The 27,524-nt window shown below is 36.7% G+C and overlaps 1 protein-coding gene across 10 annotated transcripts in view; it reads right to left on the bottom strand.

Annotated features, from left to right (window-relative positions):
- Rbp6 (RNA-binding protein 6) overlaps nucleotides 1-27,524 on the bottom strand; it is a 703,560-nt gene that overhangs the window by 233,088 nt on the left and 442,948 nt on the right. For all 10 annotated transcript variants that reach the window (XM_069509333.1, XM_069509334.1, XM_069509332.1 and 7 more), the window contains one exon: nucleotides 25,408-25,500. In XM_069509333.1, coding sequence (XP_069365434.1) covers nucleotides 25,408-25,500 — 93 coding nt within the window. The remainder of the gene's footprint in view (nucleotides 1-25,407; nucleotides 25,501-27,524) is intronic.

Below are 27,524 nucleotides of genomic sequence, written 5' to 3'. Positions count from 1 at the left end.
GTCGTATCTATTACAATTTAACTACTTTTTGCAAGGACGTAACACAAACATGCAGAAAGTTTCGCCCAACTCGATGTTACCAAGACTCGTAACTTCTGATTTACCAAACAACATAACTTATCACTTATCCACTAATAAATTAATCTAAAAAGCCCTGCTGGAGTATAGGAGTCGATAATTCAAGAGCATGCTTGTCCTCTGTAGGGCCGATACGACCGTACTCGTAATTTATTCCGTACAGCGCTAAATTAAATATAAAACATCGTCGTGGCGTATCAGTGTTAGTGACTGAGATAAATGAAGCCATTAGTAACGCGAGCTACACTTTTTTCGGTTCATCCGGCGGCGTCAACGGGCCCGGGGGTTATGGCGAGCGAGTTTGTGGACAATTTCATTAGAAAACGTTAAGAGCCAGGTACACATTGGTCTAACGCGCTCGGCAAACGGCTCAGCTCTTGGCAAACGTATACCTACATATTATGTAGTATGTACAGGTATTCGCACATTGCAAAGAATCGTCGCCAACTCCACTCCGACTCTACTCACAGGGAATTGTGAACTTTATATCGTGTTTCTTATGGTGGAATTTTAATAACACACTTCAATGTTTTAAACTCCGCGGTAAGGAACACCATATAATAAAGCTCACAATTTCATGCTTACTTACTTTATTTACTTATTTAATTTTTTAGTCTGTGCAATATGCGAAGTTCTTAAGGCTTATACGTAGAGCAGATTTTTTGCGAGTGACCAATGCTGACCGGGTGGCGCGAGGCTTTTTTACACTTTGGCTGGCACTTGCCAAATGTTTTAGGCCACTGTGTGCTGGAGTCTTTATACGTAAGTGGGCGTCGGGGTGACGTAGAAGAGGCGCGGGGCGACGACTACTGAATTACAAGCGTCGTGATAAATTTTGTTGCCTCGCGACATTAGGCTCGTGGTGGCTTAGAGCGGGGATACGCTGCCGATGGAAAATGTTTTTCGTCCTTACGTGAAATTAAAACAAGGAGTGTCCTCGGTGTACTATAAAAACGTCCTATAAATAAAGGAGGTGAGTGCGAACGATGTGTGGATCGCAAACTGCGTTAAATTGTACAGCTGCGCAGTGTTCCTACTGATTGTTCGGGGACATCTTTAAATTCATTTAAAATTATATTATTATAACAGGAATATTGTACTTATTTTGGATTACAATGCCCTTTCTTCCTTCCTCTTCATCATCTAGTAGGTAGATAAAGAAGGATGATAAGTAAGCATAGACAAAAATACTACAAAATTTTCTTTATTCCTCAGTAACATCGGACAATTGTATGATACCCACGACTTTGTACTCGTGGATTTAGATCTTTAAAACCTGCGGGAACTATTTGATTTTCTGGGATAGGTAACATCCGTTTCCGTGATGCAAACTCAGGTGCCTATCTGAATTAGTTATGCAGATAGGCCATAAAGCTAAAAGACAGACAAACAAATACACTTTTGCATTTATAATATTATAGTATAGATGGAATGAATAAAATAAAAGGAAAATGTTATACGTATCCTTATAAATCAATCAATGAATAAAGTTATCGTCTAAAATTTCGCACTTAAAATACTGAGGGCCTTTGAACTAGGTGTTTTTGAACTTTGAACTTCGTTATGTTAGAAGTCATGTTTACCTTAGACTTGTATCTACAAGGAAAATTCATTTTTCTTATAAAACAACCAACCTAAAAAGCTAAAAGTTCTCTTCTCACTGGCTTAGCTACATGGTAATAATTTGCTTATATTGTGGCGAAAACTGAAATGGCCTCCTGTTTTGCTGCTCATGTGACGATGACAGTTGAACTGGAGATGTATCTTTTTTATTTACATAATCCAATCCAATCCATCAGCCTGTTTGCGTCCACTGCTGGACATAGGCCTTTCCAAGAGCGCGCCACCAAACACGGTCCTCGGCGGAGGACCGTGTTTACATAATAAGTATCTTTAATATCTTCTTTCTCTATATATAAAAATTAATCGCTAAATGTGTTGCTGATCGCAAATCTCGAGAAAGGCTGAACCGATTTCGTTAATTCTTTTCTTATAATATTCCTTGAAGTACGAGGATAGTTCTTACGGAGAGAAATTTTTAAAAAATTTGAATCGGCTGTTAGGCGGTACGAAGTTCGCCGGGCCAGCTAGTTCAGAATAAATACCTTTAGAAGTAGCCCTAGTATGACTTTTACTGTTAAAGCGAGATAAATCCATTTAAGCTCTTATTAGAACGTGAAAAAATGATTATATTTTGTTCTTATCACCGTGGCCACGGAAAAGCCGCGAAATATTGTCACAGTAAAGGTGCTTGGGCTTTAGAAATAAACATAACAAGCGACGACGGGATGCGCAGGAGGAAGGAACAGGTAACTGATTTACTATATTGTTTTGCACTAACGCAAATTGAAGATTTACGCGCTATCAACAGCTGCCTGAGATTTACTACATCTTTTGTGAACACGACATAGTTAACTCATACATTTAGCGTGTTTTTTCACAGGCTACGTGCGACACGACAAAATGCGGAAACGATTCTGAGCGCTATCACTGCTCATATTATTATAAATGTGAAGGTTTATTTGATTGTTGATTTGTTGGTTTGTCCTTCAATCACATCGCAACGGATCGACGTATTTTTTTGCATGAGTATATTTAAATGCAAGGAAAGTGACTGAAGCTATTTTTTTATCAAAGAGTTCCCACGGATTTTTTAAAAACCCAAATCCACGCAGACGAAGTCGCGGACATCAGCTAGCAGATATTTTTATATTCCTATGGACTTTTTACATAGAGGTACCATAGAGCAAGACACACGTTTCCCAAACGACATTTTGGAATTATATCGTCAATGCTACACGTGCTACGTATATTGCTATGTGGTTTCTGCAGTGACGATATTATAGACATTGTTAGAAACTGAAAACTAAAAACTGCGACTACAGTGTCTTTGCGAGAATTCTTATCAGTGGGCAAACGGTCTATAAGCGTCAAAATACTGTTAACATCTTATTTTTTTCAGTGCCTACTCTTTAGACGCGCCATCGTGGGATTCTACCTCTTGGGGCAAAAATATGTAAAGAATTACACATTTTTTCAAAGCAAAGTGAAACATTTCTTTTTTGTTATTGTATTCCTTATGTAGTATGTTAGGGGTTGAAAAATAATAAAGGCAATATGGAAAACAAAGTGCTGATTTTTAATAGCTTTTCTACTTTTCTTGGTGCAGTGTAGTAAATTAATTTGTTTGTTGCGTTAAATGAAAAATACATCAAACTAGCTTATGCGTTATAAACATTTTATTTTCGAATCGTGAAAATAATTAAAATACTTAATATTATCATGTTTTCAATAGACGCTATTAATTTTTATCTATTTCATTACATCAATCGTAGACGCCTACAGAAGTGCCATTTAAATGAATTTGAAAAGTTTGCCAAGAAGAAGATAATCGAGTTATTAAACTTATAAGTACAAGGGAAAAGTTATGTTTTACAACTAAACCTCAAAATAAAATCTATCTATATTTATTTACTTACTAGCTGATGCCCGCGAATTCGTGCGCGTGGATTTTGATTTTCAAAAATCCCGTGGGAACTCTTTGGTAAAGAGTCACTCTTCCAGGTCTTTAATAATACCCATGCAAAAAATCACACTTTTACATTTATAATATGGGTAATGATATGGGTACTGATTAATTTCATGTCAAGTCTTGATAAACATATTTAGTGTATCATTTTTGCCCTTTACAAAACCATGTCGCATAAAACCGAAGGTGACAAAATGGTTTACACATACTTAGGTCTCGTTGAAAATTAAACCATGCCAATTTGAAGACTATCTTTAAAAGAGTAATGTATAATATTTACTTTCCAAGTTTTTCTAAATTAGTGTCATCCATAGGTTCCCACGGGAACAATTTTAGCAGAAGCCTATCCATCACTCGTCACATACAAACGTAGTTCGGTACTTATTTGAATATTAACCCATCAAACTCAATGTTATTTTGTAGACACGTTCTAAAACATCTATCTATTATCTATTAATTTTTATATAATTTATATGTAGTCTGCGGTTTTTATGTAATTTATATGTAGTCTGTGGTTTGCTAACTTTCCGTATAAATAACTTGTTTTAAAGTTACATGGGTTTACAGAATCGTAAGTAAATTCTTGAGACCGTGTAACTTTGAGACTGAATATTTAACGGGAATCTGGAAACCACAGACGTAGATGTTCTATTTGTTATTATTCAAATGCGAACCAAACTGCGTTTGCTTGGAGCGCACTTCGAATAAACCCCTCTTAAAGGTGAAGGTTGGTCGCACCCAAATATATACTGTTAAAGAAAAAAAGAAACTGAACGACTGACTGATCTAAAAACATGAAATTTTGCATGTACCTATTTCCTCTGTTTAACGTAAACTTATACTCAGATAGAATTTTCAGAAGTTGCAGCTGAGCAAAGTCAGGGTGGGTCAACTAGTTACCTAACATAAAACTAAAAAGGAATCCTAATAGCTTATTATTACAACGAGGCGCGTCGTTGAGTACAAGCCAAGAGGAAACTTCTTAAAACGATATGGAAGTAAATAAACGTTAAACACGACCACTTGCGAGTGTTTTCATTAAGAGCATTGCATGTTTGTACCGACAGCGATTACTCCGGGGGAAAAAACTAATTATGGTTGACAGAGGGCGGGAGTAAAAAGCAGAGGTCTGGCGAGTATTTAGAGATTTGAGCAATAACTAACATTGCGACGCGGTATTAAGTCTCTTTCAGTAATGTCTATTACATCGTCTTCGTGTTTTTAATCCGTGGGCTCGAATATGAATTTCGTCCGCATTATACGTCATAGAGTATTATTTTGGTACGTTAAACCATCCAAAATATGCCTAATTTTTGGGGAAAATAACACAAAAAAGTTAAATGGACTGATTTCCGTTATAATAAAATGTTTTCAATTTATTGAGAAATGATTATTATTAAGAGCCTTTCAAATTAAGTCAATATGTAGTTCAATAGGTATCTAATATCTTACTTTGCTATCTACTTATTCATACTATTATTTAACAAAAAAAATAGTGCTGATTAAAAGTTTTCATTGTTTTGACAATATTTTTATAAAAATCCTTATAAAATACTGATGATAAAAGTATCGAAAAAATAATGAAACATATTTGCATGTGAGAGGTAAATTAAAAGAGGAAGAGAAAGTCATCAATGAAAACAACGCTGCATACAAAGTTACGCCCTGTACGGTGGGCTACTCAGTACTTTTGTAATTCCATCGTACTTTAGCCTTTCTGTTAGAACTTGTAAGGATTACAATCGTATGTAGTAGAGCCTACTGTACTGTTGTATTCCGCTTTGTTACTCTGCTTTTATTAGAGCGCCTTTGATAGCTTCAGTGTCGTAGTTTTATGACAACACAGGCGGGGAGGTAAGGATAACAAATTTTTCACGTTTATTAAATCTTTCGCATAACTCTTGGAACAATAAAGAGTAATACAAATTGGTATAATTACCCGCAATTCCGTCGGCGAGAGTTAAACCCGCAAATATTAATTTAATTCAATTATAAATTTGCATTTACATGCCGGTAATTTTTGCATGAAAGGAATAATTTCACGCGAATACCTTTACGTGTAGAGCGAACGAGCAAACGACTTTTTAACTTTTGTAAATTTGGAGAAGTGAAAGCTTTGTGATTTTTATATTAATGTTAGGAACATAAATTAGTTTTTACTACATACTTTTTGACTGCGATTTTGCATTAGCCTTGGCAACTACTGATATTAATTATGTAGCACAAGCATTTTAGATTTTAATATACCTGATTTCTTAGATATTTAGCGTACCTATCTGATTCCTCGAAATACCACACCAAATGAGCTGTTGTTTTTTCAACCTTCCGTCCGCGTCGAATATAAAAAATAATAAAAGCTGCGTTTCCTATAACGACTAAATATTTCCAACACCCCTTTCCATTCATCACATAATAGTAGGAGTTTTCTTGGGAAAATAATTGGCCAATAATGCCTATGTGATTAGAAATTAGTACCAGTGAGCGACCGAGCTTCACGCGGCAACTTTTAGGCTTTTTTCTCAGGCACGAAACCATATGTATATCGGATAAACCAGGTAAACTGGGTAGAAATTCCATCATCTAGACACAGAATTTTATCCCAATCATTAGAGCAGTTTCTGAGAATCAAATTAAGTACATCCATACTAATAATATAAATGCGAAAGTGTGTCTGTCTGTCTGTTTGTCTGTCTGCTAGCTTTTCACGGCCCATCCGTTTAACCGATTTTGATGAAATTTGGTATAGAGATAGCTCGCATCCCGGGGAAGGACATAGGCTACTTTTGATCCCGCAAAATTAAAGAGTTCCCACGGGATTTTTAAAAACCTAAATCCACGCGGACGAAGTCGCGGGCATCCTATAGCAATTATATACTCGCTTGAAGTATCAAAATATTACGATAATTTGAAAATTTTGTAATTTTTCTGGTTACCTTGCTTTTCTTAAAACAACATTTCAACCAAGTTTGGACGAAAACATATTATCCTATTTTCATTGTCTCGGATAACTATAAACCAGGTTTTATTGCTTGAAGGCTAATGAAAGTAGACCCTTTATTGATTTAAAAGAAGGAATGTAAAAGCTTTTCTCAAAGGATATAAAGTAAATTTAATGTTAGGCAGTTAATTGACGAAATTCTAAATTGCCTGAAATTTAAAACGTTTGATTTGTATATAATTATAGGAATTTGTCAGGGATAAAATACGTAACGAAGAAGTTAGCAGAATAACAAAAGTGACTGACTATTTCAAAGGATTAGTACGCTGAAGTGGCAGTAGGCAAGACATATCTTTCGCAGAACCGATGGCTTATGTTCTGGAGTGAATACCACGTACCTAGCAGTAAGCACAGTGTAGAACGAGCTCTAGCCCGTTGGACCGATGACTTTAAGAAGATGGCGGGAAGCGCGTGGATGAAAAGGCGGAGCACCGTGTATGGTTATCAACGTTTTTGCGCAACGTTTCGAATGCCCTTCTAGCATCAGTGGTAGGGAACACTGATGCAAAAAAGACCTATACCTAGACCACATCATAGCGCGATATAAAAACGTATGTCAAGCAGTGGACGCATCCAAGCCGATGGATTGGATTGGTACAGTTATATTTTTCTATCTACTCATGTGTCGATTATGACGTCAGAGAAACATATGTACGTTGATTTAATATTTGGTACTTAGATATAGTTATAGGTGTAGGTATACTTCCTTGATTGTTACGGAAACATTTTCATTAGAAATTTGATAGACCTTCAAATGTCTACATGGTTATTAACTCTGGAAGTGAAGCGTTAAGGATGGGAATATGTGGTTACTCTTCCGATACGAAAATAGTTTCCCATCTTCTACCACAGTCCACAACTTGAAAACTTTAACCTAATTTCAGAGCTCAATGTTAAATTTAAATAAGCACATTACTTCATTCTATAGAATTTTTGGCTTGTAACTTGATTTGAGTTGGCGAAACCTAAGAGCCATAAGCTTGCAGTAAAGATTCATCATCATCATCATCATCATCATCATCAAGATTAACCTATCACCGGTCCTGAGAACGGGTCTTCTCTTAGAATGAGTAAGGTGCCATAGTCCGCCACCCTGGCCAAACGCGGATTGGCAGAGTTTGTGGATCATGGCAAAACCATAGTCTTGCGATGATTCACCAACTAGATTTACGGGCGAGCCACCAAAACCGCGGTCTGACGGTGATCCACCATCTAGCTTTATCGGGGAGCCACCAAAACCGCGGTAAAGCTCGCACGTCGATCAGGATTCTAAGCTTTCCTTTATTCCGTTACAAGTTAGCCCTTAACTGCGATCTCACCTGGCGGTATGTGATGATACAGTCTAAGATAGAAGCGGGGTTTCGTGAAAAAGGTATGGCAGTTTTTTTTCAAACTATACACATATTATTCCTTATCGATTTCTATACTCGGCATCGTGCCGGCTACGTTAAGACCCGAAAAGCCTGAACAGAACCTTACATGTTAAAATTAAAATACAGTAAGAAAATTTTTTCAAACTAATAATGACTATTTTCTCTCAGTATTTAAATATACTGAGTAGGGATTTTCAGAAAAAAAATTAAGCCAAATAAAATGAAATATTAATAAGTTATGGACTGCAAAACGACGCAACTATTTCATTAAGAGACAATGGAATAAATAATCGCAGTAGCTAAAAATATGACCATCGTTTTTACAAGTTACAAATCCCCGTGTACACAAAAACATAATAAAAAATGCAAACGATCGGAATTGGATTCGAAATCCTATTACGACTTTTTAACACTTGTATGAATACGAGTGCACCTTTCTATTCCGTGCATTTCGTTATATTAAAATCCCCGCAGTATTCCGTATTCAATCTGCTATGTACGTAATAGAGAGAGTCTACGCGTGCCAGACCTTCCTTATTTTATAAAAGCTGTAAGTTTCTCTGCGTATTGTCCCCAACAGTGGGAGTAACGTTTGTTTGGATCATGGTGCCTTTGGGAGATGACAGGTAATCAAGGTGTATAAAATCTCATGTCAAAGTATAAAGTCTAATTTTTTTTAATTAAGTGTCTGGCAATGCATGACGTGATTTGTAATACTATTCTGAAGATAATATTTAAAAAAAACTTTATACTTTGGCGTAAGATTTTTTACACCTTTATTACCTGTTCCCAAAGCCACCACGATCCAAACAAACGTTCCTCCCAGTGTTGGTGACAATACGCAGATAAACTTTTAGTTTTTATAAAATAAGGAAGGTCTGGCATGCGCTGGCTCTTAGACCATAACTTGATGTTACGAAATACGGGAGATGATGATAATATAAACACATGTTGCACTATGAGATCTCCAGAATCCAATAATTTAAAAATGAGCCCAGCTTGATAGCATGGTTTATTGCAGCTTATTTATCGGCACTTTTGATTTACGATCTTTTGTTTAATAACGACTTTTTTCGTGTGATGAATCCGTTTTTAATATAACGAAAATGTTTTTATCGTTAACTGGCGCCTCGATCTCGGTAGCCGATAGCGGAACAGAAAACGTTTTATAGGTATATGGGTAGTGGGTATATGTGAACCTTTATAAAAATACTAGCTTATGCTCGCGGCCTCGCCTATTTTACCCCTTTAGGGGTTGAATTTTCAAAAATCCTGTCTTAACGGATGTCTACGTCATAATAGCTAACTGCATGCTAAATTTCAGCCCGATCCATCCAGTGATTTGAGCTGTGCGTTGATAGATCAGTCAGTCAGTCAGCTTTTCCTTTTATATAATATATACAAATAGTTTTAAACATTTCAACATAAATCATTCATAATTTTGAAAGTATTTAAGTCGAAAAGTAATTATAGTAGAAATTATAATAAGATTACAATATATTTTAGTAACTGATTATTCTATTATTTATTTACTTTAGCTATTCGAGTCAAAATGCTCATCACAATATTCGTTAAATTTTAACGACCTTTATTGCTTTGCGATAGCATTGTTTTATTTCAAAATTTGCCCTCAACACTATCGAATAATGAGCCTGTTTTCGCCTGCATAATTTGCTCCAATAGAGTTGTATCTTTGTTCGAATCGCGGTACAGTGTAGCACCATAATCATAAATATTGCGTTTGGGGAAAGAAAATAATGCTTAAATAGAAATTAATTCGCTCAATATATCGCTGTAAGAATTGGCTTACTTTTAGTTAATAGGAAACCTTTCTATAGTCACGACACCTACATTTATACCCAAATTTACCCGGGTCCACCCGAACACCCGAGTAATCCACTGAGGGCCATTCTATGTTCTCGTTTGTTGAAACGCGAAATCGCAGGGCATTATTCTAATTTGCTTTCACGATAGCTTTCGAAGAAGCTATTTATTTGCACAGTACGAACAATCCGCGGCCACTCGGCTTCATCTACGCAAAGAGATCTTCAAGTAATATATCCGGGTGCTACATTTAGTTGCAAAAACAATAAAATTAAAAATAGCCCTATTAAATTGAAATTTAATCTAACTAAGGAAACATTATCGGACTGCGGACAGCTGTTAACGTGCCCATAATTTATTTAGCAACACGTTTTGTTTTATATAACATCTTCTATATCGTCTCATCCATGTTACACATAGGTACATTAAATTATGATAATGAAAGCAAGTTTTTTCTTATAATACATTTTAATATCCGATCCCTTGTGGCAATCTTAATTTCGGAAAATTGCTACAAAAGTGAAAATATTTTTGACGTAAAAATACGTGCCCTGCTAATAAAGTCGCGTAATATCGGAAAAGTATTTTGTATCAATGGTTTTTCAGGGAGCCAAGAAAAAGGGCCATAAAACTGAAAGAAAAGAAAGTGGAAATACGACCGAGTCATATTTTATTTACTGCATACAATCGAACCTTTATCACGGTTTGTATCGACTTAGTATTTGTGAGTATGGTGCCGTTTAGAGAACGGTCGTTACGGGCCTGAGTTTGCTCTTTGTATGTTTATGGTTAGCAGCAATAAATGTCCATACAAATTATATACTTATTGATATCGCTTGCTGATTTATAGTGTATAATCCATACAAAATGACTCCTCACGCGCCATTTTAATTTTATGGGTCAACTGTCCTGTTAAAAGTACGGTTAGCCTTCAAAATAAGGACTAAAATTGTACTTTTGACATAAAATTTGACAACTTAAGTTAAAATGGCGTGTGAGGAGTTAAATTTTACGTGTTATACTAGCTTATCCCGGCGACTTCATCCACGTGGACTACGCAAATTTCAAACCCCTATTGTACCCCCTTAGGGATCGAATTTTCAAAAACCCTTGCTTAGCTGATGTCTACGCCATTAAAGCTATCTGCACGCTAAATTTCAGCCCAATCCATCCAGTAGTTTGGGTTATGCGTTGATAGATCAGTCAGGCCATCAGTCAGAACAGTTATATTACTAACTTTTAAATATTTCACAAAAAAAACCTTTGCATTTCATACAATTAGATACTTAAATGTCGTATAAATACGCACGGGAGCCTACGACCCCCATAAATGTAGTTACGTGACTTGAAATACGAGTGTTTTAGGGGTAAAGCACTTAAAATATTAAATGAAACGGTAAGTAAAAGAAAAACTTTATTACACTAATTACAATAAATTAAGGAATATTGGAATATTGAAATATTGAATACAAGGTGACCCATCCCAGCTTCGCTCAAGTGAAAATTCTGCAACTCCTTTTTTAGCGGGAGTCTATATTTTAAAGAAAACCTGCAAAACCGACATACTTTTAAGAACCATCTTACAAAATTTTTAGACCCAGTGGGTTGTGCTGTATGTTACTATATCAGTCAGTTAGTTTCCCTTGGTCTATAACTAATTTTCACGGCGTGATTCGTGTGGATTTAGGTTTTAAAAGATTACGTTGAACTTTCTTAAAATACATTTTAATTGAGGTTATGAGAGGATCTACATGCAAACTTTCAAGAATCTGGACTCAGCGGTTTGTGCTATACGTTGCTAATAATATTATGTCAGTCAGTTTCTTTTTTCATTCGACTTGGTGTTGTGCTGGAAAGTAAAACATTATATAATTTATTTAAATTTTTAGAGCCGTTTCCAAGAAAATAATTACATTATATTTTGCTTATTTAAAGTATAGGATAATACAAAATTTTAAGAGCTTAGTACTCATTGGCCCAATGTGCTCGGCCAATGCAATCGGTGAACGTAGGTATACAGGGCCAGTTTCCGTATATTTCATGCGTGCAACCAGCGTTGACCGACTGGATTTTCATACAAATATCAAAGGACCTTAGCTCAATTCACATGAAGCCTAAAGACATAATGAGTTCGGCAAGTTTTAGCCGATGTGTATTTACACATCGGCTTAAACTTGCCCAACTCATTTGGCCAGTGTATACTAGAGTTCTCACACCGTTACATGTGCCAAGGTCAAGGAGGTGAAGTGGCTGATCCGTGAGTCTTGATTATTGGATTCCGACAAAAATATTTTTTGGGAAAAAATGTTCGACAATTTATCAGTCAGCATAGTTCTCGGCGAGATCGTGCTTCATCATCGTTTTTAACCATCATCACAAATAGAGGGGTATTAACGTGTGTATTTGTGTATTTGTCTGTGGCATTGCAGCTCCCAAACGGATGGATCGATTTGAATGTGGTTTCTTTTATTCGAAAGCCTGTTTAATCGAGATGGTTCTTAGCTGTTGAATGAAATTCGGTTTAACCGTTTTAAGATTATCAGTTATTTTAGGGAGGACAGTCATCCAGTTGATATTTAAACTTGTACCTACTTGCACCTGTCTTATGGGCTTGATCCCGACGTACTAGGTACCATGCAATAATATTGTGGAAACTTTAAACTGTTGGGGGTTATTTAAATTTTTAATTTACACTTGTTACCTCAAAGTAGCTCTGCTTTTGCCAACTACGCTACGGAATTCTTATTACCCGCCCACTTTGGATACATTTTGTTTATATTGTAGAGAACTTCCTTCAAAAGGAACTTTAATTCTCTTCACCACTCTAAATAGCGGAAATCGAGCTGCTTTATTACTTCGGGCGCGCTTTCTTTTGTTTTCTTTTGCGGTATTAAACAGCACGATGCGACATTTTGTCGTGAAAAAGATTGCGGTTGACTCGTTAAATAGACGCCATTATGTTCAGTGCAAGAAATAAGTTTTCTTGTGGTTATCTATGATTAGGGTGCTTTAAAACTTTAACATTAGTTTGAAATCGTTACTATTATAGCTTTAGAATGTTATTATTTATCAAAACTAATCCTACTAAGTACTAATATTATAAATGTGAAAGTGTGGATGTTTGGATGTCTGTTACTCAATCACGCAAAAACGGCTGAACGGATTTGGAATGGAGATAGATTATATCCTGTGTTAACACATAGGCTACTTTTTATCCCGGAAAATCTAAGAGTTCTCGCGGGATTTTGAAAAATGTAAATCCACGCGGACGAAGTCGCGGGCATCAGCTATTATTTTTTTTAAAGCAAAACTGTGTCTGCTAGCTTTTTGACGAATTTTGGTACAGAGATGGCTTGTATTCTGGGAAAGGGCAAAGGCTACGTTTCGTCCCGGAAAATTAGAGTTCTCATGGGATTAAAAAAACTGAAACTTATAATAAATTCGGTAAAACTCTAAGCCACATGATACTGCCATCGGATGTGTTAGAGCTCCGTTGTTATGGTATATCCATACTAGTATTATGAAACATGCAAAGTGTGTCTTTCTGTCTGTTCATCATTGTCTAATAGCCTTATATTTTTTACAACTAGACTACTTGACACTCTTGATAATCTTGGGGGAATTCTATGGAGTGAATATAAATTCACTCCATAGAATTCCTCCAAGATTCACTATTTCAATCCCAATAATATCAATACATAGGTAGCAAGATAAATACTGAAAATACAAATTCATAATACTGCAACCTACTTTCAGTAGTAGGAAGTCGGATAAATAATATGTTGTTATAAGTCATGCATCGATACCGTAAGCTTCGCAGAGATACCGTTTAGCCGCGATGCGGTAGGCTCACTCGATTCCACGTGTGAAAAATGCCTATTCATCTTGGGAATACGTGTGCCAAACTCGTGTATTTATAAGGCGATACGGAGAATAAAACCGACGGGAAAAACGTATAGTCTCGATTCTGAGGCTGTACATCTTACTGATTGTGAGATACGTCGTACCGCATCTTGAATTATTTGACAGTCTGTATTGACATTGTCGCTCGGGTTTGTTGTTGTTTTTTCTACGCTCTAGGTATAGTACGCGACGGGTCGAGATGGTAATCGAGGTATGAGGCGGGGAGACGCTCCGCATAACCATAGGTACGTCACCCGCACTATCCCGCACCGGATTAGCGAGGGAGCTGTGCGGGTGTGCAAGGCGCCCAAACCCCGATTGCTATCTCGACCTGTCGCGCACTATTATGTTTTTAAGGCACAGTTCACACCGGCACAATGGAGTGGAGTCGACCGTCAAGGCGCAGCGTCTTTTCAAACTAAGCTTTAATTCATCATCATCATCATCATCATCATCATCATCATCATCAACCGATAGACGTTCACTGCCTGACATAGGTCTCTTATAGGAACTTCTACATGCCACGGTCTTGCACCGCTTGAATCCAGCGCGACTCGTCGACTCGTCTAATGTCGTCCATTCCATCTAGTGGGGGCCTTCCTCATTTTTTTATCAATATCAAGCATCAAGGTTTTTCTTAAATTTTTAACATACCTACCTACTCCTCTAGGTCTATCTAACGCTAGGTCATCTTATCATTACTAAGTCTAGTTTACTGTTGTTTTGAATAAAACAAATAAAATGTATTTAAGAGTACCTAAACTATCCAACTATCCATAATAATATTACGAATGCGAAAGTTAGTCTGTCTGGCTGCCTGCTAGCCTTTCACGGCCCATTCGTTCAACCGATTTTGACGAAATTTGTAACAGAGATAGCTTGCATCCCAAGGAAGTACATTTTACACAAGGCTATTTTTTATCCGGGAAAATCAAAGAGTTCCTGCGGGATTTTCAAAAACCTAAATCCACACAGATGAAGTCGCGGGCATGATCAAGTTGGAGAATATTTTCACATAAATAAGGCGCATGACAAAATCCGAAATTTAACGTGCATTCCTTTCAAATTGTTTTTGTCTTCGGGAAACGTCAGCGTCCCATTTAATCAAGGTGGCCGCTTGCCCGAACACCTAATTATGTTTACTATGTCCCTTCGCTCCCCTTTTTCCTTTTCTTCATTTCGCTAAAGTACAGATTCATTTTGAACTCGTAATAAACCTGAGGAATCTGTGAATCATGCTTGTAGGTACATTTTTAGCCTCGTAATCTATAACTTTTATAAAATGTAAGATAATATGGCATCAATTTTTACATTTTAGTCTTACTGTGACGTAAACTGACAGTTTCTTTAGATATTTTTGCATTATTATAAGTATGGATTATATTTAAACCCCTGACGCAAACAAAAGGGTGTAATAATTTTATCGTGTATCTGTGATTCTGTTTGTGGCATCATAGCTCAAACGGATGGACCGATTTAAATGCGGTTTCTTTTATTCCAAAGCCTGTTTCTTATTCTATATACTTATTGCCTTATTAGCCTTAGTCGAGATAGTTCTTAACTGTGTGTGACAAAAACCTGTTCAGCCGTTTGAGTCATCCAATTGATATTTATATTACTTGCACATGTACACTCTGGACTCGATCCCAACTACAATGCAATATTATAGTAACCTTGACTTGTCGGGTTTGATTTAAATTTTTAATTTACACTTGTGTTCTAGGTATAAATTATCATTTTTGCTTTATCTTTTATGAAGCTGTTATTATTCAACCACTCTGCCTTATGTACAAATGATCCAAGTGGACATTGAAGTACAATTAATTTAACAATGTAAATATGCCTTAATCCATCCATATCCATACTTCCATAATAATATTATAAATGCGAAAAGTGTGTCTGTCTGTCTATCTGCAAGCCTTTCACGGCCCGTCTGTACAACCGATTTTGACAATATTTGGTACAGAGATAGCTTGCATACCGGGGAAGGACATAGGCTACTTTTTATCCAGAGAAACCAAAGAGTTCCCACGGGATAAAACTAAACTAAATCCACGCGGACGAAGTCGCGAGTATTCCATAATAGAAAGGTTCAGAAAATCTATACGTAGTGAAGTTGTCCTCACCGGAGCCACGCACGATCCATTAATTACTACCACAGTGCCGTAATAGACGTCGGCCAAAACCCCTTATCCACCCCCTACAGCCCCTCACCCTCCTCACTTCCATCAATATCCGAACACTGATCTTTTCTCAGCGATTTTCTACAAAGCCTTCATAGTGTAAATGAATTAGCATACCTAATTGTCTTTTGAAATGGGTAGAAAAAATCGACGGTCTCCCAACAAAATCCTGATGCGAAATTCTGCGAGGCAATCTAAATTTACGAATATTTTAACATTAGGTATGAATCACATGCAAAGTCGTGTTTTAAAACAGGAAAAGTTAACGCTGGAATAAAAGTTATATAAGATGAGGGATTGGAAGATTTAAATATTTTAATTAAAGCGTGACGAGAAAAAATAACTGAGGAAACATAATTAACCACCCTTAAATCAGCTTTGCGTATAAGTCGACTTATACTGGGCACCCACACATGATCACATGAAACGAGATCTATTCGATTGTGAAGGAGCTTTGAATTCGACTACTCCGGGTTTCTGTTGTAACTCGATTCAAATGCTTGCTTTGATTTTTTTCATTTTCAAGCCGATCTCGTAAAACTTTAAGATTGCGATAAAAGGCTCTAATTATATTACAAATAAAATCCGTTTTAGAAATTTTAGTACATCATTATTCGTATCACCTATAGTGCGCGAAATTAAAATGGCAATCGGGGAGGGAACGCCTCGCACACCCGCACAGCCCAATTAATTTTGCACGCCATGCTTGGCAGGATATATGTTTACCTAACTTTTACCCATGTAAATAATATGAATACCATATCTGAACAAAATAAATAAATGATTATGATTATGTTAAATTTACCTTTAGCAAGATCGTAAAAAGCCACTAGGCTACAAGAGACTTGTGGAAGTACAGTAATTACCTTAGTTGAGACAAAGATGTTATTTTACCGGGGTCAAAAAACTCTTCCCACAACGAAGATATCAATTCACTAGGTACTGAAAATAAATGTAAAAAAAAATTATTGTTATCTGCTTTAAAAATGTTAAGGTTACATTTTCATCCGTATTCTAAAGGTAATAGGTACCTACTACCTACATGAAACAATCATTATCATCAGTGGAATTGAACAGCTATTTCGATACAGATCCAATACAATTTGCTCTTGTTTTTAAATGATCGGCTTATATCGTCTCATCGAGTCCATTGTAACAGGATTAAATACTTGGAGTGGATGCGTGTTTATAGAATATCAATCAAAAAGACTTTATTTTTATTGCAAATATATAAAAGATTTTTTCAGAGGAATAAATAAAACGGCATAACATTTATTTTTATTTGATAAAATGATTGGAACTGGAGATAACTCTACACTTTATTCATAATTCAAAAAAGTTTTGGTACGTTTTAAGTTAATAAGTTTTATCGAAGTTTGGTTTTAAGTAGAGTAGGTACTTAGTAAATTATTTTATAATGTTAAATTTACCTGAATTTGGGAATTGCCGAAACAAAACCTTCCGTAATATCTTGACGAGACTTAAAAAAACCGGCCAAGTGCGAGTCAGGCTCGCGCAATGAGAGTTCCGTACTATAGTCGTATTTTTTCGACGTTTTGCACGATAATTCAAAAATTGTGATGCATAAAAATAAATAAAAATCTGATTTAGAATGCACAGGTGAAGACTTTTTATATGATACCCCACTTAATATAGTTATCTTACTTCAACAATTGAAAACACTAATTTTTAGTTCACGGCCACAATTTAATTTTTGTGTGTGATGTAACCACAAATTCATGGTTTCCAGATTTTCCCCCTAATGTCTGCTAAAAGACCTACCTACCTGCCGAATTTCATGATTCTAGGTCAACGGGAAGTACCCTGTAGGTTTCTTGACAGACCGACAGACAGACAGACAGACAACAAAGTGATCCTATAAGGGTTCCGTTTTTCCTTTTGAGGGACGGAACCCTAAAAATTGAAAATAGTGGTACTCTATAAAATGAAATAAGTGTTACGAACTCTTCTTACGCAGTGGGAATTGCTGTGATAATTTTATGAAAAGTGTAAGTGTGAGTATATCTCACAACCTATTAGTTTTTTCCTTATCGGAGTGCATGAGGCAACGAAACGTAGCCTCAAGGATCGGCAATTACGAGTACAAAACTAGACGGCTAATACAAATCGTTTGCCCGGGGGTACGTTTATCCGAAGCACCCCCGCACTATCTGGGAAACTATTACATCATTGCTTCATCGATTTTTATCATCCATTGTAAAATAAACTCTATAATAATAAAACTCTAGCGCTATAGTTCCTTTAAAATTGAGTACACAGGGTATGGATTCGATTTCCTCCAAATTTCTGGCGCTTTATTATTTTTTGTTTACGATACAAGTACCTGTTTAATATGATTAGAAATTTATTTGAATGGTAAAATATTATAAAGACATCAACTTTTTCTTTACTAAAATATTTTTTTAAGATTTTTCCATGAAATGGGTACTTATCAAGTTTCCTTAAATAAAATGTAAAGAAGTCTCTACAAATGAAATATATTATAAAGCCGTGCTTCTTGAGAGGCACTTGTGTAGCCTTGTAAAATACTTCGAGAGCGTAATTAGTTCACCATTTGCTTAATATATTGGCATTCCAGTGCTCGTACCATTCGAGCAAACTAAAAATTTTACTCTTAATAATTAGGAAAATATCTACTACGTTATTTTATTAAAAACTTGCAATTTTAGTGAAAAACTAGCTTATGCTCGCGACTTCGTCCGCGTGGACTATTCAAATATCAAACCCCTATTACACCCCCTTAGGGGTTGAATTTTCAGAAATCCTTTCTTAGCAGATGCCTACGTCATAATAGCTATCTGCATGCCAAATTTTAGCCTGATTCGTCCAGTAGTTTGAGCTGTGCGTTGATAGATCAGTCAGTCAGTCAGTCACCTTTTCCTTTTATATATTTAGATAGTCAAGGTGCATTTAACTCCTTCAGATATTTGAAGTTGTTACTAGCAGCGAACGTGATCGTAGCGATTTCAGAGATTTTTGGGATTTTTAGAAAAATATTGCTTTAAAGGCACGTTAAATTTTTGGGCGTACAGGTTTGTTTTTATCACGAGATCAATAAATAATTTGCAAATGGGTTCCAGGCGCTACAGAAAACACATTCCATATTCCTATCTAGTCAAAACAAATAGCAATAAATTCAATAACTCAATTCACATTCAGAAATAGGACGCTGACATGAAAGCGTACTACAAAATGGAGCAAAAATTACGAACCGCAACCGAATGTCGTTGGTGGCCGGCGCTTTAGCAACCTTCGATCAACCGTCAGCGTATAACCAAATTAGAGCAATTTAAGTCAGGAAATTGGAAACGCTATCGGGCGCTCGATGCACCGTGCAACGGGAACGCCACTCTACTGGTATTTCAGACATCCACCGTTTCGGCAACCCTGCTAATGTTGGAACAATGCACGAATCTGGACAGACAGATCCGAGCGGCCCTGAAGATAAACGACAATCGTGGATCGTTGTAACAACTGATTGATATACGGGCTCCGATGATATCGTACCTATAGGGTAGTTAAGCTGAATTCCGGAATCCGGACCCGCCTCAGTTACAGTTGGAGTGCTGCTGACAGTAAACGATGTCTTGTTGAGATGCGACCGCGTAAGAGTCGTTTAGCTATCGCCAAAGGCCTGTTTGATTGACATCGTTGCATATCGGTCCAATTTAGTGTTTAACACAAAATAACACGGGGATAAATCAAAACGAGTTACTTTTCTTTAAATTACAAAATAATTGATTAAACAAAGAAACTATATATGTATCTTGATCGTATTTATATACCTTAGATGCAACAAAGTAATACAATAATAATTAAAGCTCATAGCATCTGCTAAATGTAGCAATGTAGATAGAATATCGATATTGGAAACAGTTCCAGTTATATTAAGTAATCTGAATATTGTATATTCGCTCTAGAGAATTAATTATGCAAATGCAAGCAAAGCCTATTTCGAGGAGCCATACTCAGCCAATTGCAATATTCAATATTGCGGTACTTGCAGCTAGCGGAACATGTTGATACCCGATTCAAAGTTAACAGCAAACACTAAGATAACAAGTAATCGTGCTAGTTGCAACGCAAGGCAGCACACGTCTCGGGTGCTAGTTATCGACGGAACTAGCAGCGGTCAGTTTTGGTTGGCTCGACGGCTAAAACAATAGCGAATCAAGCATGCAACGGAACTTCCTCAAAGACACCCTCTTGTGCGTGTGGCGCTAAGAGAAAGCCCGCTCGCTAACTTTATATTGGTTACGAAACTTTATCGTTAGCCGGGAACATTGATCCAGTGTAAGGCATCACATAGCAAGAGTATTTATTTGTCAAAACTTCCCAGTAAATAAACAATTTCTTCCGTATCACGATTCACGAGACGCATTACGTGTCTCAGTGAAATGTTTCCATCGTAAAAAAGACAGCTTAATAAAATTGCGGAGAATATATTTATTAATGTATTTTTCTCGCGCTTCTAAATCTAAAAATAATATTCAACAGAAAAGATCTCAGTGGATTTTTTTCTAAATAAAATTGTTCGCTTATCATTAAATAATATAAGATCGCTTTAGCGAGCTGCGAGGCAGATAGACAGATAAAGGCGGCATACATTTTCATGAGGGAACAGAAAAAATAAAATATAAGCAAACTGCGACGAAATTGAGGGCCGAGTTTACGTTCTGACAACGGAGACAAACTTTGGCGGAGATGGATATTCGTAACCGAAAGGTCATAAAAGACATAAAACCTGGGTGAAATAAAATGTCACCGTCTCACCACGTGTTGGAATACAGTTTAGAAAACAACAAGTCCCTAATCGGTGTAGGCTTCAGAGATTACACCGGTCGTTCGGTTAATTAATTTTTAAGTCGGAATCTCGATGCCGGCACCCGACTTTTGACTTTCAAGTGAATTTGGCTACGATTTACATATTAATATTTTGTACGGTGTCATCTACGCAGCGCTTTCAAATTGTATTTTCTATTAAAATAGGGAGTGTAAAATTTTGAATATCTTTTGATATTTTGGTTTTAGGTCTTTGTTTTATGTATATTTGATTCACATTGTGTTGTTTTATCGAAAGTATCTACTAATCTTATCCGTACCAAATATTTTACCAAACATTCCCCTTCATTTGTACATTATGGTTTAGTAGAGTCTGAAAACAGCAGTCTATTCCAAAATTTTCAATCAAAATATTGTACAAAAGTAATTTCGCATACAAGCATGTTTGCTTTAGCCTTAGCGACCGCTTATATAAAATTATCTCAGTGCTTTATTTTTCACTGGATTCAAGTTCATAGCATGTACTTAGAATAAATTAACTAAAACGTGCTAGGTTTGACTCATTAACAGTAACCGTAAGTTCCAATGGCAATTTAAGTTAAGGATAAGTTCTATAGTAGAATGCTTTAGGGAAGCCTCACGTACAGATTTATTCATGCGACAGAGAGCATGGTGTCGTGACGAACAAAATTTGCGCCGACCGTTCGGGCTATAAATCCGACGTTTCCTAAATCCTTAAAAGGGCACTGTTGAGCAGCTTTCATCAGAAAATTCTCCATTATCTGAAGGAAATCGTTACCGGGGTTAAACCTCGCCCACCCTTCGTCCCCGACTCGACGGGCTTTCATTTACGACGGAGTTGCGTGCACGCGTCCCCGCGGCCTTTGCTTCAGGTGGGCGTAGTCATTGTGTTCAGTATTTAAGTGGCTCATTTGATATTCCGAGACAGTTTGCATTCGGAGAGCTCGCACGTAGGGAGAGCCAGAACGGTATCGAGACGTCGGAGTCACGCATGTGTGCGTGAGCTATCGGTACCGGCTCGTGTACCTGTTTGGTGTACGGTACTCGCCATAGCCAAGCGTGAATGTGATCGCACGTGACACGCTGGTACCACACGATACAGCGCCGAGTACGATACCGCGGATTCCACGCACACGGACACACCGTGGATTATACCGAGTTTGCGCAGTGTTTATCCACAAATACACTAATGAAGGTACCTACAAAAGCAACTAGATTGTTAATTAAATTTGCTCAAAATGTGACACCCTTACGAAATGATGTCGACTCGAGAGCACAGTGCACGGCTTGAATGTTATTGAATTAATTTGTACTCAGAATTCTCGGTGTACGCTCTAAGTAGATTCAATAATGGCTTTCATTTATTTATCTTAGTTGGGAATACACTTTAGGCTTTTATGTGATGTTACGCGCTTTGATTATCCCATTAAGTGTAGCGATTCACTATCTTATAGCAATTACGTTTACAGATTAACTTGGTTTACAACAGCTTGTTGGTAAATGATACTGTAAGTTGTTGAACCGAATGATTTTGTTGCAGTAGGACAATTTTATGGGCTCGTCAAATAAGTAATTCCTTTCAATAGTAGGTAGGTAAATAATAATGGAGTATTTTTTATTGTAAGCAGATATCACACACCAGATTTACTCACGTGTTTATTGTGATATATGTATAATGGAAATCACTCACGATAGTTTAGACGCTAAAATTGTAAATAGAATAAATAGAGAGGCAACCAATATTAGAAGTTTAGTATACCTACAAGAAAAAAAACTTGCTTTCTTCGGACATTTACAGAAAGGAGCCTAATTCTCATTCCCAAGATTAGTGTTGGAGGGAAGAATTAAAGATGTCCAGAGAAGAGAGAAGAGAGAGAAAGAAGAGAGCTCCAGCCTCCAAGTCAACAAAGACGCAAATGATTGGACGACATAAGGGTAACACGACTTAGTTACCCGTAGTTAAAAGAGGCGGCTTTATAGAGAAGCTTTTCGTATCATGATCGCTAAACTTCGTTTCGAAGTGGTATCGATGATGATGAAAAAAGCATGGCACACATAGATTCAATAATGTTTTGAGAAAATAAATCATTTGCTACTGTATAGAATTTGACGAGCGTTATTATAACGCATCTACTTGTTTACTCTTCTAATTGGAGTAATCATGGCTACAACGTTACATAGACACAAAAAATAATTCAAAAGACTCCATCATTAGGCCGCCGACCAAAAGGAATAACCATTCCCTTAATCATTATTCTTAAAGACTCTTCATTAAATTCCTTTTATCTCTCCCGGGATATTTCCTTCGCTCGGCATCAATCACATTCACTCCGAAAAACTCGTTGGCTTTATTCTAAACTCTCATAATAGGTAATGAAGGTTTTGATCGTCGCGGGCGGCTGGCTCAGCCCGATTACTTTGAGAGGCACAATGACTGCCGCCTGTAGCCAATGTTGAATTCTGAAAAGTTCCTTAGTCGGAATCCATGCTAGATACGGGGCTAATTACGACGAAACTTTTGTAGATAGACACCTGCTCAGTGTCGCGGCTGCCAGACAAAGAGGAGAGTTATCGCGGGCTTACAGCCACGGATGTCCCGCCACAGGAATATATACTTTAGTCAACACTAATAAGAATCCCTTTTGCATGATTGTAAAGGAAGTCAGACGATAGGTTTGTGCCAAAGCGATTCCTATTTTACATCGATCGAAGTGGAAATTAAAGAAAAAACTTTATAATTGAAAAATGTCTTCTATTGCAACACCTACCAGTCGATATCAGTTTTCTTTACTCTGATAAATACTATTTGAGTTTTCTTTGAAAACATAAAAAGTCAGTCTTTTGATATCGTGAAACCACGACTTGATATTAAATAGATAGGGTAACATTATTTACGGATCACCAATACTTTGGGAATTAGATATGTTATTACTATGACTGACCTTTTCTCATAGAGTTGTTATTACTTTCGAACTCGAGTTTTTCTGTCGTTATATTGTTGGAGATGGTTTTTTAATGATTTTAGCTTATTTCGTAGTTGAGTGACATAATGTAAGGTGATATCAGCGTTTCAGATCGTAGTGTACTACGATATATACGACGATTGTTTAGTTGCCAATAATCAGACCTCGTGAATCAGAGATCATGCTCACAACGGGACTGCGGTGCTGCTAGTTGTGTTGATATAGGTAGGTCCTCGGATAAAACATTTTGTCTAATTTTTTTTTAATTGTACCTACCTACTTAAATGTCTATATAATTTGGTTTGATTTAATTAAATAAAACTAAATCTGGTTACGGTTAGTAGCTGATGAAACATGGCGGTGAAAAATTGGCCGAAGCATCCGAATTTAGCGAAAAATATTATTTTATGAATTGGCAATGTCAGATTTTATAAAACAAGATGACTTGGCAAGAAGGCATTCTTAATTCTATAACAGATGGTTTCAGTCAAGTTTTTGGTTTGTGAGGAAAATTCATTGGCAATAAAGAAATGAAATGAAATGAAATGATTTTTTTGTTTTAAAAGGTCTTTTTATAATTGTGCCAGGGACCCTGAAGTAAGTTTGCAAAACCTGTATCTCAGGGTCCCCGCTCTCCCTCCTCCATCAGAATCAGAAGAATACTCTGCTGTTGCAAACGTTTATGGACATCGGTAGCTAAATCAGGTGGTCAGCCATTTTGATTGCTCCTATACTCCAACGGAGTAAAGTTGGTATAGCGCTCTCTCTGTTTGTCTTATTTACTTATTTTTATGGGTACGTAACAGAGAGAGAGAGGATACTGACTTCTCCACGGAATAAAGTTAGTAGGTAAAGCACTATCTCTCTTTTTGTATGGGATTAGATAGACAGAGCGCTATACCAACTTGACTCCGTGGATGGAGAATAGTTTAAGAGTTTATTCCATAGATAAAAGAAGTTTATTCGTAGTGCGCTTCAAGTTAACATAGTTCAGCTCTCATTTGAATACTATCGAACTCAATCAATTATATGAATATGTTATAGGAATTATAGAGAGAGAGCCAGCGCGTGCCAGACCTTTGTTATTTTATAAAACCTGAAAGTTTCTCTGCGTATTGTCCCCAACACAGGGAAGAACGTTTGTTTGAATCATGGTGGCTTTGTGAGATAACAGGTATTCACTTCATGCATTGCCAGACACTTAATGTCGTGGCAACCAGCTGCGAGAGACCCTTAAATTTGTTAAAATTTAAGGGTGTCTAGCAGATGGTTGCCATGATACTAAGTGTCTGGCAGTGCATGACAATATTTCTAATACTATTTAAAAAAAAAATTACTTTATATATTTTTAACGTAAGATTTTTTACATTTTTATTAGGTACGTGTTATCTCCCAAAGCCATCATGAACCAAACAAACATTTTGAAACGTTCCTCCCCGTGTTGGTACACACAGATAAACTTTCAGCTTTAATAAAATAACGAAGCTCTGGCACGCACTGGCTCTTAGTCCATTATTATCTGTGTGTGTGGTTTCCCAGCTTTTCATTAAATATTAGTAACATTACATAGTTACACGGAGACAAGGACCTACATACAAATGTAACTAACTTGTAACTTTAAACTAGATATTTTTACAAAAATGTGACAAACATTTTATGATAGGTACCTAATCAATTTGTACGATAGCAAAAAAAAATCAAAAGATAAGAATGTGTTTTTTTTTAAACTTACCGGTCCAAACTGTTCAAAGTAATTCTTTACATCTTCCAGCGTTGTGGGTGCTGATAGCCCTCCTACGAAGATTTTCTTTGTCCTGGTCACCATCTGAAATGAAATTATAACGTTAGAATTTTTTTTTGAACAGAAAAGCAGAGAACATCAAGTGTTTTGAGGTCTTTTTAGCGAAAGATCACCACTGTCTAAAAAACCTAACTCGGATGGCCAGAAACTAGTCTAACAGTTAAAGCAATACTTTATTAAAATTGTGCGGCTTCTTTTTCGGCTTGAAATGAGCAAGTGCGGTATGATCATCATCATGATTACGATCAATCCACCCCCAGCCCAACTGGGAGCAAGTCTCCTCTCAGAATGAGAAGAGTTTAGAGTCTGCCAGTGCGATTTGGCAGCCTTCACGCACCCTTGAGAGCATTATGGAGAACTCTCAGGCATGCAGGTTTCTTTACCGTTAAAGTAAGTGACATTACGCCGAAAAGCTAGAGGTGCGTGCCCGAGATGGAACCCGTGATATCCCGGATAGAATGCCAGCGTATTACTCGCGACTATAGATAGATCACTAGGCTATCACCGTTATTCGCTATAGTTGTGGGATAGCTTACGTAAAAAGATTATCTGTACAGTCAAGAACTCAATCGCAGCTGCGATCTTCCGAAACACCGCTGTTAATTTTTTTAACAGGTGTCCTGTTAAAATTCAATAGAAACTAAAAATTAACAGCCAATTAGTGAAAAAAAACTTCCACTTTTTTAAGAGAAATGGATTTAATCATTAATGCAATAATTTATTTAAGATATTTTATCAATCAGGAGGTTTAGGTACAGGATTTCATTATTATGTCAATATTGAGACGCTCTCAAAGGCCGTATTTTCTTGAATATTTATGGGTAATAACGAAGCAAAAAAGCAGGGGACGGGACTACAATGACCGCCGAGATTTTCATCTCTCTATTGGTGACAAAGTAACCGAATACGCCTTAATAAGTAAAGAATAATTGGCATTGGTTTCATCAGAAAGACATTGATGCAAAAAATCTGTAATTTTCATGCGAAAAAATTCATGCTAACTTTCAGTAAGCCTTGTTCCAAATAAATAGCTTATCTTTCAGAATTTGTCATTTAATCTCCATAATAATATAATGCTATCAAATGAAACCTCATTCAGAAAACGTACGTACGGCGTGGTGAGCGGAAAGTCTTTACGTCAGTATTTGTTTAAAAGTAACCCCTTTGGATAAGGTATTAGAGTCTCAAATGGCATGATAATATATGTTTCCCGGTGAACGTGTCCAAGTGGCAGTCTTTCCCCACAAGCACGCCTTTTCCCTGCAAATCTTGAGTATGACATCCCGCAGCCTCCCCCAGTCACGTTGGCTCTCCAAGTCAAGGTGCTTTCCGTTCGTTTAATTATACGACTATGCGCATATAATTAAGAATAGGTTTGCATTCACGTGCTCGGTGAATTATTAATTATATTCATTTTAGCCGACGCGTTCATACGTGATCCAATTGCATTTAAAAATAGATTTGAATAATACTATGATCTTCACTTGCTTCACGTCCATTTGTACAAAGAAAAAATTAATGTTTAGATTTTTTTAATTTATAACTAGCGCTTGAATACAATTAGACCTGCTGGCAGGTGATGATGCAGCTTAAGGAGGAGTGCGCTTGACTTAATAACGATGCCTATTCATTTTTGACCTACCTATATTAAAAGTAGAGGGGAAAACTGATGCGGGAAGGGCTTTCTATATCCTAGAGGTTCAGATCAGAAACGATGTAAGGTACAAAATCAAAATAATAAAGACAATCGCGTAAGTCTGTACATCCTGTGTGTGTGCGTGTGTGTGTCTGTACTGCCTGTGTTCCTTTTACCAGGACTAAGGTGCAGATTCAAAACCTTGAAATAAATTTGTAAGTAGGTAGGTATAAAACAAAGGCTCAATTCACGTTTGTCTACAGGCATAATCACTTGTAACTTCTAATCTTTTTAATATGGATTTCATTATTATTCAGAACATTAAATTATAATAAAACCCCACTAAGCAAAAAACCGTGCATTTATTGTGTTTTTTATGAATCACAGTTCAAATCATCAGTTTTTTTAATAT

Source organism: Maniola hyperantus, chromosome 3 (genome assembly GCF_902806685.2).
Source record: "Maniola hyperantus chromosome 3, iAphHyp1.2, whole genome shotgun sequence".
In the NCBI taxonomy this organism is placed as follows: Eukaryota; Metazoa; Arthropoda; class Insecta; order Lepidoptera; family Nymphalidae; genus Maniola; species Maniola hyperantus.
Note: the sequence above shows the minus strand (reverse complement) of the source record. Positions and strands in the feature narration are given on the sequence as shown.